The following is a 12,797-nucleotide window of genomic DNA, read 5'->3' as shown; positions in this document are numbered from 1 at the left end:
AATAGTGAGTGTGTGTTCTACTGACACTAACTCACTCACCATAGACTGAGAGATTAACACTGTTGATCAGGACTGTTCCTCTCCTAACACGGACAGATCTCTTGGTGTGTCTCACTGTCTGGTAGCTGGTGTAGACTCCTGTATCAGTAAATGTCAGATTGTGTAACACCAGTGAACAGTTCCCCTTACGCAGCTCCTCCACAGGAACGTCCACACGACCCTCATATCCCTCACCCTGATACGAGGCCACACCCACTCGCTCAAACACAATCTCAGACATGATTTTCCATCTAATGTACAGTCTGTCAGTGTCTACACTCGTCAGTTGACACGGCAGGACAGCTGTAGAACCCACTGGGCCAGATACACTGATCTCAGGTTCTGCAGAGAGGAGGTCTGAGACGGGAAATTATAATATAGATTAATCTGGACAAAGCAGTTACTTTCATTTATTTTATAAAAGATAGAAAGGTGACTCACCCACCCAGGCACTGATCCACACGGTGCAGATGCAGGAAAAGTTAGTCATGGTGCGTCAGTGTGTGTAGATTCACTACAACAAACAGAAGCAGATGTGAAAAATAAAGATATATTAAAATATACTCACTCACTCATCATCTATACTGTTTTATTCTGTATTCAGGGTCGCAGGGGGCCTGGAGCCCATCCCATGAGGCTTAAGGCACGAGGCGGGGTACACCCTGGACAGAGTGTCAATCTATCTAATTAGTCTAATCCTCAGATCTTTGGATTGTGGGAGAAAACCGGAGTACTCAGAGGGGGCCAAGCACATTGAACCCGGACCCTGGAGGTGCACGGCAAAAGTGCTAACCACTACACCACCGTGATGACCAAAATATATATGCTCACATTTTTTAAACATTCTACCACATACAGTCTATAGACACACACTCATGTTCTGAAACACACCACTGTAGATCAGAAATGATAAAAATGTAAAGAAAACACACACAAATACCTCATGAATTAACATATTTAGAGCTGTAATTATGTAGGCATGACTTTTAATATTGGTGTCCCGCTCATTCTCATTAAAACATGAACACTAACATGATAGGGCGGAGACTGTAAGCCACGCCTTCTCGTCCAACATCAGTGTCTGAACCTCACAAATGTGCTTCTGAAAGAACGGTCAAAAATTCCCATAAACACACTCCTAAACCTTGTGGAAAGCCTTCAGAGAAGAGGTGAAGCTGTTATATCTACAAAGGGGGCGGAGCCAACATCATAATAAACCCTATGGATTAAGAATTGGATTAAACTGACTGAATTTACCCATAAAATCATCCACACTGTTGGTCATATTCATCGTACAGGACAGCAGAAATGGCCGCGCCCCCATGTTAATGTGAGGGGTTTACACACCATGCAGCGACTGCAGACAGTTTAAGTCTCAGGACTTTTCCTGGGTAATTTAAAAGGAGAATAAATACATTTTAAAACTAAGGTTAAACTCCCGATCATGTTATTGTATTATTTGGAATGTAAGACCATAAGGAGTTACCCTGTGTAGGATCTTTTAATCCAGTTAACTTTAACAGTATTAATGGTGTCTGCAAAGGGTCAAATAACAATAATAGTTAATATTAAATGTAAATTAATTATAAATAAAATGACAGTAAAAACAGTAATATTATATTAACGCTATAAGCTGAATATAAAAGATAAAGCGAGCAGCTGCACAAAGTATCCATAAGAATGTTTGTGTAATGAGTGTATACTAGATTTTTTTATTCTTTCTTTTTGTTTTAAAGGTATTTTTATAAAATAAAATAAATACAATAATCCATGTAAATCATCACGGCTGCCCAAGAAGTGTCAGGAACATAAAACTTTGTGAAGTGTAATAAAACACTAAACCCAGAATGATTTAAAGATCTCTTATTGTGTAGATGAAGTAAGTGACCTCACAACACTGAAGGTGAGATCTTACAGACAGAAATCTGCTCAATACATGGTGCACTGATCACTGATATTTAAGAGCGTGATGAAAGAAGAAGTGAACTATAACATTATTATCTGTGTGTTGTTGTAAAGTGCTTGAGATCATTAACTGGAACAATGAGGAGTTGTGATTTGGAGAAGTTTCTCTGAGCAGCTGAGTCAGGCCCTGGTGAAGCCTCAGATAGAGAGGAGAAAGTCACTTCCTACTTCTAACCAGAAAACACCAGTACAGGGAGATCTAAAGGCAGACGGAACCCCCGCTCATCTCACCAGGAGGAAATAATACATACTGTCTGTGTGTGTGTGTGTGTGTGTGTTACTCACACATGTGAACTGCTTAGTATACTTTTTAGAATTATTCTTTTCTTACTCTAACACATCTGTACTCTTTATTGAAAAACTGACACATAATAATAATAATAATAAAACATCATTAGCAAATTATTCATTAAATCAAATAAATATGCATATATTTGCATACATCATGATTATTAAACACTTTTTTAAATAATAAATAAAAAATAAAAATATCCTAAGGAAAAAAAAATTATTTTGAACTCAATGCCTTTTTTTTTTTTTAAACAAAATGTCCATAAAGTCAGTGTCTTTAGTAGATCAGTGATTCTCCACCCTGGTGATGAAGGAACCCCTGTCCTGCACATTCTAGTGTTTTCTCTGCTCTATCACACCCACTTTAATGAAGAAAAGACTAAGATGTGCAGGACAGGGCGTCGTCCAGGATCAGGGACGAGAACCGCTGCTTTAGATCACACCTCCTTATGGACATTTGTCTCACACACATCCTGCATGTGTAGTGCGAGTTCTGTCTGTTAATCTGTCAGTGCTTTTACTTCTCCTCATCTTAAACATGTAGAACACACATTCTCACACTCTCACACACACACTTACACACTCTCACACTCTCTTACAGAATTCTGATCAGATGTCCTTGAGATCGTCTCATATAATGTGATCAGTAATGATAATTGTTATGACCCCTTAGTCTAGGTTTCAGGGCCGCAACAAAAGAAAAATAAAAAAAAGGGAAACCTTTACAACCAGGTTTGAGTGTGCGTGGTCACACACACAGGAAGCTCTTGGCTTCAGGGTTGGGCCAAGGCCAAAGCAATAAACAAAAACTTCCCCTATCTCCTCCCGCAAGCTAACTAACCTACCAAAGAAAACTTTAAACAAAATACATCAACTGACCTAACTTCCTAACTAACACAAAAACAGGAGAAAAATGGGTTTAAAGAAAATGGCACCCAACCCCTACTGCTTCCGAGGAGGAAAAAAAAGTATGTACAAACAAACGAAAAAACTATTTGCAATATTTACAACAAAAGCAAACAAAGATAGAAACAAAGAAAACCAACAGTTATTTTCTAATTCACAAATACCGGCGCAACCCAACAGTTCGTAAGCCAACAACACAACACACATCTCCAAATCTCAACAACGCGCGCTTCCGGGTTTCACCGGCCAGCTTAAAACGCGACTCGACTTGTATAAAGTTCTTGAAGATGCTTCACTTGTCTGAAATTCTTCATTAGGTCAAACAAACTGTCCCAAAGTGTCAGGGACATGAACTCCAAGTCTGGTGAACAATTCTAATTGGACAGCAGTGACGTGTCTCTAGAGTTCTGATTGTTCAGCATCACACAGCTGCAGTGTGTAGTTTACTGTGTGTGATTGAAACACACAGTCCTGTACACAGCTGTAGGTCACACTCATGTTTCTCCACAGAAGAGCTGGACGAGTAAAGATGAGACGAGGGACAGGACCAGTGGGTGAGGACTCTTCATTACTGCAGAGGGACAGAAATGAGTTTTAGTTACAGTTGTGGTTGGAAGTTTACACACACTCATGAACATGATCATCAGGACAATTCTGGTCTTTCAGTGATTTCTTTGAACTGATCTTTTTCTGGGGCTGAATGACTGAACAACACACATCTTTAATAGAAGTAAACTCCAAGAGTCTGGAGCATGCATTTTAATGATGAGCTCCTTCACCTGCATCAGCACCTCTTTACACTGTGTACTGAGAGTCTCATCAACATCTACCAAATACACATTCAACACTCTCAATCAACTCCACACCTTTTATCTCCTTAATCTGTCATGAGATAACTGAGGAACAGCCACAACTGGCCTTTACACTGCGCATCACTCAGGTGTCCCATTACTTTTGAGCCTGTGAAAATGAGGGACTGGGTAGAAGTGGGTGTAATTCCTAAAGTGGGATTTTATAAATCAGTCCTACTTCCACCTCTAACGTTCTGGAACAGACTGTTAATTATTGATTAGTGATGAAAATAAGGGGAAGGTAGATACTGACTCACCTGTGGGAGCTGCTGAAATACCAACGTCTGTTTCTTTAAGAGGGGGAACTAAAGGGAAAGAAAACACACATTACTGCATCATAACACAGTAAGATTTACACTTTTATAATCATTAGTTATTTCCAGCTTTGTTCTCTGGTGTGTGTAACGCTCAGTGTGTGTTCTACTGAGACTAACTCACTCACCATAGACTGAGAGATTAACACTGTTGATCAGGACTGTTCCTCTCCTAACACGGACAGATCTCTTGGTGCGTCTCACTGTCTGGTAGCTGATGTAGACTCCTGTATCAGTAAATGTCAGATTGTGTAACACCAGTGAACAGTTCCCCTTACGCAGCTCCTCCACAGGAACGTCCACACGACCCTCATATCCCTCACCCTGATACGACCTCTCACCCAGTCGCTCAAACACAATCTCAGACTCAGTGTTCCATCTAATATACGATGTTTTAGTGTCTACACTCGTCAGTTGACACGGCAGGACAGCTGTAGAACCCACTGGGCCAGATACACTGATCTCAGGTTCTGCAGAGAGGAGGTCTGAGACGGGAAATTATAATATAGATTAATCTGAACAGAGCAGTTATTTTAATAACATTATGTTTCATCTGTTTAATAAAAGATAAAAATGTGACTTACACACACAGACGCTGATCCACACGGTGCAGATGTAGGAAAAGTTGGTCATGGTGCGTCAGTGTGTGTAGATTTACTACAACAAACAAATATATTCATACAACTGAGTTCTTCTTGAAACCTGTCTATAATTTCTCATTTAATTTTAATTGTTAACTAATTATGTATAATACAATATTTTAACAAATATTATAACATGAAAGATTGCATTCAAAGCCATTTCAGATGCTTCACACACAGAATGTTAAAATAAACAGCACTGAGGAGACTCGATTAACAGGAGACACATTAATCATTCAGACATTATAGTTTGTGTCAGGAACACTACTGTACACACCCCTGTTACACTCTCCTGAGACGACAACAAGAGATGTTCATAACCTTCTTAAACCACAATATCATAACCCTGGTCTACAATATCTTCCTCCACTTCATCATCTATAATCATTGTTCTCATTGTACAGAACTCCTTCTCTGTGAGCTGCTGAGTGACACTTCTGGTTAGATGATAACTGGATTCTGACGCCTCGTACCGAACATGTGCAGTGACAATAAAGTTCAGTCTAATCTAATCTAATCTAATCTAATCTAATGCCATAATTCAGAGTGTTTCTGTAGATGATTGACAGTTTGCTTGACTTTGATGTTCCTTTACAGCATTTCTGTAGTTAAACACAATATTGTGGAAGCAGCTAGAATGTGTTTACTGTTTCTATTTATGATCAATGTTGAATATACTGTATGTAACTGCTGAATGAATATCTAAACTCTATGAGTGTTGTGTAATTAGTGCACTAAGTGAAGTTCTGAGTTGTGTAAGAGCTGTGATATAGAGTTTATAGAGTTATATAAAGTTCACACTCACCCTCTCTTCATGTCTCAGACACTGTGTTTACACTTTAAATCACATCATCACATTAAAGTTACACAAATCCTTCAACAAAACATCAAGCAGATCCGAGTTTCCTCTCCTTCACAACTTCACACACACTTACAGCAGCAGCTCTCCGGGGGGGAGGAAGAGGGAATCTCTACAGCGTGACTGTGGCCTTTTATACTGCACTAACAGGAAACCGCGCGCGGGAAACTACAATGAGGTTGCCAGATCCTCGAAATCGAAAACTTTGAAACCAGGTTTATTTTCAGAGATAAGTCTGTTGAGAAACACTAATATTTCTGTCCTGACATTTTATCATCTGTTTATTTTCTTGTCTTATTGAACTGTACAAATACATTAACTTCCCCTAAACATGACATTTATCACATGTTTTCTTGTTAAACACTACATATGTATTATAAATGTGTTTCTAAAGTATAACACACTCAGGTTGAAGTTCTTCTGACTCTGATTTCACTCCATAGGTAATGACAGTGTGATGACCAAAGTCACACAATCACTCAGATTAAGATGAAAATCACATTTTACACCCACTGTAGTACTGGATCAGTTCCAGTAGGTTTAGAGATGTGGCGGGTTTACTGAAATTATCTGGCAACCTCAGAGGTCTCACATGCTAGCCTGGTAAACTAGTTTCAAGTTTCAAGTTTTATTGTCATAAACAGATAACCATGAGGCATCATTACTGTAATGAAATTTTTAGACCCGTGTTTCCCAACTTTACATAAACATATAAATATAAAAATATAGAAGAGGGAAAAAAACCATTATTTCAAAGGTATGTGTATGTGCAAGTAAGCTAAAGATAATTTAGTATTTACATATAACAGTACAAGATGCAATGAAGTATTTTGAATATATATTTAAAGTGGCATTGTTTAAAGTGACATTGTTAAGAGTCCAGTGGTTGTGGTGAGTGTGTATTGGTGTGTGCAGAATGTCAACAGTTAAGAAGCCTGATGGCTTGTGGATAGAAACTGTCTCTGTATCTGCTGGTGCAGGTCTTGATGCTCCTGGTACCTGCCCGAGGGCAGAAGCGTGAAAAATCTGTGGCTGGGGGTCAGAGAGGATCCGCTGCGTCCTCCTCCTACAGCGCTGTCTGTAGAGGTCCTGCATGGCTGGTCCAGAGCAACAGAGAGTGTGGAAAGGAGGTGAAGAGGTGGGTACAGGTAGGTTGGAATGGGTGGAGAAAAGTTTCAGGTGTGTTGTGCGATAAAAAAGTATCAGCGAGAATGAAAGGAAAGGTGTACAGGACAGTGGTGAGACCAGCGATGCTCTACGGCTTAGAGACAGTGGCTCTGAAGAAAAGACAGGAGGCAGAGCTGGAGATAGCAGAACTGAAGATGTTGAGGCTCTCTTTGGGAGTGACAAGGATGGATAGGATCAAGAATGAGTTCATCAGAGGGACAACCCACGTTAGATGTTTTGGAGATAAAGTCAGAGAGGCCAGATTGAGGTGGACCAAAGAGGAGATTTATGGATGCAGTAAGAGAGGACATGAAGTTAGTTGGTGTGAAAGAAGAGGATGCGGAGGACAGGGTTAGATAGAGGCAGATGATTCGCTATATATATATATATATATATATATATATATATATATATATATATATATATATATATATATATATATATATATGTCTCCTTATCATTAGGGAGACATTTAGATACCTTATTGAGTCCAGTTCACTGTAGCTATGGTATATGAGCATGTTTTAAATTTGTGGACACAGTGGAAAATAAAACATGCAACAGTCAACAGAAAAAGTCCATCTTCCACATTTTGCAAGACTATCACTTCTACTTTTATATTTATGTTTATGGGGGTTGGGCGCCACCTACTGGACTGAAATAACAACAGGAAAAAGTTCATCACTGTGTATGAGATATCAAGTAAAAAAAAATCAAACACAAATTTTACATATTATTAATGCATATTAGGTACCTTTAAAAGTTTTAAAATGCTCTGCATTCTGTAAGAAATACAGCTATACAAAACTCGAGCTGAATTAAATTGACAGTGTGACTGAGTCACAGATCAACTCACTTTCTCACAATAGCTAAAGTTAAGTTAACCAGGACATAAGAAACACACCACACACACTGCTTGCTCTACACATTTAAAATAAAAGGTTAAATCTAGACTACTTTAAGGCTCTTTAATTGGTCTCACTAAACAACAGTTCTATAGATGTAGACAAGATCTCTGGCCTGTTTAAAGTTATACATTTGTAGTGAATCGTATGTTCTAAACATCTACAGTTCAAATCGTGTACACAGATTTATAATTAAATATTTTAAAGATAAAGAAGGAAGGTTTAATTGGAGAGCGTGCTTCAGCATGAATCATGTAAAATTGCCAGTCTTCAGTTGATTAAGTAGGGACGGAAATAAAAAAAAGCAGCATTTACTACATTAAATCCGTTCATTCACATGTGACTTAATGAACCCAGTAGTTAAGGGATAGTTGTATCCTTTAGTTGTACCCAGGGACATTTTCCCCATGTCACCATGCAGGACTGATGTTGGACGTGTCCTAATCTCACCTAATCTCAATTGTTTTTTATCAAAGACCACACACCCTAATTTCCTTCTGATCTGATTAGTCCAGTGTTAATGCTAATGTTTAGTTATCATTAGGGAGACATTTACAAGGTGGTCATGGTGCACTTAATGTGTGTGTGATTTACTACAGGAAACAGAAGCAGGTGTGACGAGATGAATATGCATTAAAATATCTACAATTAAAATCTACAGTTAATATATCTTAAAATGTTTCCAGAATATACAACAGTTTTCTCATAAACTGTTAAATACTATCTAGGTACACAGTGCAATATAATATTTTAACAAATAGGTTAAACAACACACTGGAATACTGTTACACCCCGGTCTAGGTCGGGCCATAACAGAAAAGAAACGACATGAAAATGGTGAAAAGTAATCACTTTGTCACCTGCTTGGAAATGGCGTGCAGCCTTTATCAAAACGATTCTTTATATGACTTTCTGAGGAGGCAAGAGAATGTTTTGCTACCTTACATTCTGCATGTAGGCATTCGCAAAAGAAACTCACATAATCTAAAACATTCATAGTTGGAATTTTCACAGAACTCTGAGACAGTAGCTATTCCTGTAGAACTTTTAAGGGACCAGGAACAAAGTGACTGAAAACTAATTCTGCAAGACTGAATCCAAGCAACTCCTGCACAGCATCACAAATAGCAGACAGAACTAATGGTATCCCTTCATCCCAATCTTTTTTCATGGCTCAAACAGTGCGATCGAAGCATAGACTTTAAGGTTTGGTGGAAATTTTCTAATGCACCTTGGGACTCCAGGTCATAGGCACTAGAAACCTGGTGATGCATGTTCAGCTGGTTCATAAACTTCCGGAACAAAGCAGACATAAAATTTGAACCTTGGTCCAACTGAACATATTTGGGCAAACCAAGGGTGTCGAAAAATTTAATAAGTGCTCTAATTATGGCACGATATTTGATGCTACGCAGAGGTATGGCTTCAGGATAACTAGTGGCAGGACACATCAGGGTTAGCAGATAAACATTACCAATCTTAGCTCGAGGAAGACGACCCTTACAATCTAGCAAAAGTCTCTCGAAAGGCTCTCCCAGAACAGGGATAGGTTGAAGTAGAGCAGGGGAATAAAACTTGGTTTCCCTGCAATTTGACAAACATGACAGGATCGACAGTACTTAGCAACATTAGACTTCATGGCAGGCCAAAAGAAATTATTTAAAATGCGGAGATGGGTCTTCCTTACACCACGGGGACCAGCAGTCATGGTCATGGTTTTGGAACCACAACTTGAAAAACAGTACTTGACTCATGTTTAACATCAGAGGGTGACCACTTTCCCATTAAAACATCAAAGAAATATGCCATTGAGTGTTGAGGTAATTCAGCACTACCTACAGCTGCAGCAATACAACGAGAGAGAGACGCATCAGATTTCTGAGCATCAGATTATTGCTCTCACCCAACGCCCCATGTAGCGACATCATCTTGTACGGAGGAGGCCTTATCCTCCAGTGAAACATGTGGACTGGAGGACAAATTCTCGTCTTTAAATACTGGATTGTCGCCACATATAAAGGAATCTGGAATATCGTCAGCATCCTTCAGCCTGAGCGTGTGTCACCACACAGGTACTAAAAACAGAAGAAAACTCACGTGACAGCGTGTCACTTTCATTCACATGTTTTTAGGTGGGTTAGTAATGGTGGGAAGTGTTCAGTCTGTGCTATTTCGTGCCATTGCTGAATTAGGTACTCCCAGCTATTTGCATTGGGCAGCAGTTAAGCTTACTCGTCTCTCCACCAGCCTTTCCGGCGATAAAACGGCACAATATTTACGGGACTCACTTCTTAGTCGCGCTAGCGGAAACTTTAGGGCTGTGATTAGTAATAAAGAAACAGTTTTGTGAGCGAGTAATACAGTCTTAAAACTCATCTAACAGTCTCACTATGAGTCAGATACTTCAGATACGAGCCACTGCGCTAAAAGTGCCTTTGCTTAGTGTTTATTTTACAAAAGTGAACAAGCAAATCCCCAAAAGTGCCAATAATAGATTTTAAAAGATTTTACAGGGAAGAGGCGAACAAAAACCAGTCAATCATCAAATGGGGGAAAGTCTAAGTGTAGTCAGGAACACAGCAAGAGGATCATATACACAGAAGAACATTTAGAATCAACTACGGAATAAACAGAAAGCAAAACCGTCTGAAGCGCTGAGCTTATAAGAGCTGAACCTACACTGTCTCCTGTAGGACCAATCATCTGTGAGGGGGCGGGACCAATCATCTGTGAGGGGGCGGGACCAATCATCTGTGAGGGGGCGGGACCAATCATCTGCGAGGGGGTGGGACCAATCATCTGTGAGGGGGCGGGACCGCAAATTCTCATAAATGTCACGTCGCTCGTTATAAATACAGCGTCCGAGACTCGGCTTATGAAGCCGCTCGAGTTATTATCGTACAGAAACCGCGGATTTGGGCAGCGTTGAGTTTGACGCCTTTGGAGTATAAAACCTATAACCAGTGAGAGTTACTGTAGATCCGGAGAGCTGCTGCTGTAAGTGTGTGTGAAGTTGTGAAGGAGAGGAAACTCGGATCTACTTGATGTTTTGTTGAAGGATTTGTGTAACTTTAATGTGATGATGTGATTTAAAGTGTAAACACAGTGTCTGAGACATGAAGAGAGGGTGAGTGTGAACTTTATATAACTCTATAAACTCTATATCACAGCTCTTACACAACTCAGAACTTCACTTAGTGCACTAATTACACAACACTCATAGAGTTTAGATATTCATTCAGCAGTTACATACAGTATATTCAACATTAATCATAAATAGAAACAGTAAACACATACTAGCTGCTTCCACAATATTGTGTTTAACTACAGAAATGCTGTAAAGGAACATCAAAGTCAAGCAAACTGTCAATCATCTACAGAAACACTCTGAATTATGGCATTAGATTAGATTAGATTAGATTAGATTAGATTAGACTGAACTTTTTTGTCACTGCACATGTTCGGTACGAGGCGTCAGAATCCAGTTATCATCTAACCAGAAGTGTCACTCAGCAGCTCACAGAGAAGGAGTTCTGTACAATGAGAACAATGATTATAGATGATGAAGTGGAGGAAGATATTGTGGCGTGGGCGGGGCGGCGGCTGACGACCAGCATGCCTTGCGGGAATGTCGGTGTAAGCTCACTCGTCTCTCCAGCATTCTTTCCGGCGTAAAAACGCTACATTGGTGTCAGAAGTGGGATGGAGAATAACGGGTTCGAGCGCACAAAGGAGGACCTTCTAAAAATCTAAGCGGGCCGCCGAGTAGCGGAGCGACTACTCGCGCAGAAGAAGCGCTTTCCTGGCGGAGCTAGCGCGAGCACACCACGTCAACCAACGCGGAGTGGGAAGCAGAAAATCCCAGCTCCGTGCGCCGTTAGCAGGCAAAGCGACCTGCCGCTGCGCGAGGCCGCGCGCGCTGAGCCCATATCGGCGGCACATCGCGGCGGAAGAGCCGAGTGACCGCCTGCAGCTCAGTGGCGCTCGGTTCGTGAACCTAGCCGGGGACAGGGCTACCCGTCGCGGCTAGGCAACGAGCAGCTCTCCGACGTTTCGCGGCGAGGCGACGGCGCGGGTGACCATAAGGAGGCGCTGCGCGAGGTCGAGCGCGCTGAGCCCATAATGGCGGCACATCACGGCGAAAGAGCCGAGCGACCGCCTGCAGCTCAGTGGCGCTCGGTTCGTGAACCTAGCCAGGGACAGGGCTACCCGTCGCGGCTAGGCAACGAGCAGCTCTCCGACGTTTCGCGGCGAGGCGACGGCGCGGGTGACCGTAAGGAGGCGCTGCGCGAGGTCGAGCGCGCTGAGCCCATAATGGCGGCACATCACGGCGAAAGAGCCGAGCGACTGCCCGCAGCTCAGTGGCGCTTGGTAGGTGAACCTAGCCGGGGACAGGGCTACCCGTCGCGGCTAGGCCTCAACACCGCTTACGAGATTCTGCGACGACGCCGAGGCCAGGGACCGCCGGACTACCACTGCAACGTTCTCAGGCCTGAGGGACAGCCGGACTACCGCTTCAACGTTCTCAGGCCTGAGGGACAGCGTACACCAGCAGGCGCTAAACTAGCGCCGGGTGGACGGTTGGGGAGCCCCGCGGGGCTTTACATCGACTGTGTGCCGGACGGCGTCTTACTGCGGGCGCTCGTGGACACCGGCTCCACTGTTTCCCACGGGTTGTGGAACTGTGAACCGCTCATCGCCAGGCAGAAGGGCCCCACCCAGCGCTCGTGGGCACCGCTGCAAGACTTTTGGGTGGGGGCACCGATGGGGCGAATGGGCGTGGACACTCACAGCCAGCTCGGCTCTCCGATGTCATCTACCGGGTGCGGTTGGCAGGGCGGGCACGAGTTTTGCTCCAC

The 12,797-nt window shown here is 42.0% G+C and overlaps 2 protein-coding genes across 2 annotated transcripts in view; both read right to left on the bottom strand.

The window, feature by feature from the left end:
* Positions 1–549, bottom strand: LOC128517985 (CD276 antigen homolog). The gene is made up of 2 exons (XM_053491087.1): positions 481–549; positions 1–396 (listed from the first exon to the last, which is right to left on the bottom strand). The coding sequence occupies exons 1-2, from the start codon at positions 527–529 to the stop codon at positions 32–34; spliced, it is 414 nt and encodes a 137-aa protein (XP_053347062.1). The 5' UTR covers positions 530–549; the 3' UTR covers positions 1–31.
* Positions 550–3,468: 2,919 nt separating this feature from the next.
* Positions 3,469–12,797, bottom strand: part of LOC128507277 (uncharacterized) — a 105,041-nt gene continuing 95,712 nt past the window's right edge. The window contains exons 3-5 of the mRNA XM_053478031.1: positions 4,495–4,851; positions 4,310–4,357; positions 3,469–3,772 (exon numbers count right to left, since the gene is read on the bottom strand). Coding sequence (XP_053334006.1) covers positions 3,696–3,772; positions 4,310–4,357; positions 4,495–4,851 — 482 coding nt within the window. The 3' untranslated portion in view covers positions 3,469–3,695. The remainder of the gene's footprint in view (positions 3,773–4,309; positions 4,358–4,494; positions 4,852–12,797) is intronic.

The sequence above is a fragment of the Clarias gariepinus genome, chromosome 2 (assembly GCF_024256425.1).
Source record: "Clarias gariepinus isolate MV-2021 ecotype Netherlands chromosome 2, CGAR_prim_01v2, whole genome shotgun sequence".
NCBI lineage: Eukaryota > Metazoa > Chordata > Actinopteri > Siluriformes > Clariidae > Clarias > Clarias gariepinus.
Note: the sequence above shows the minus strand (reverse complement) of the source record. Positions and strands in the feature narration are given on the sequence as shown.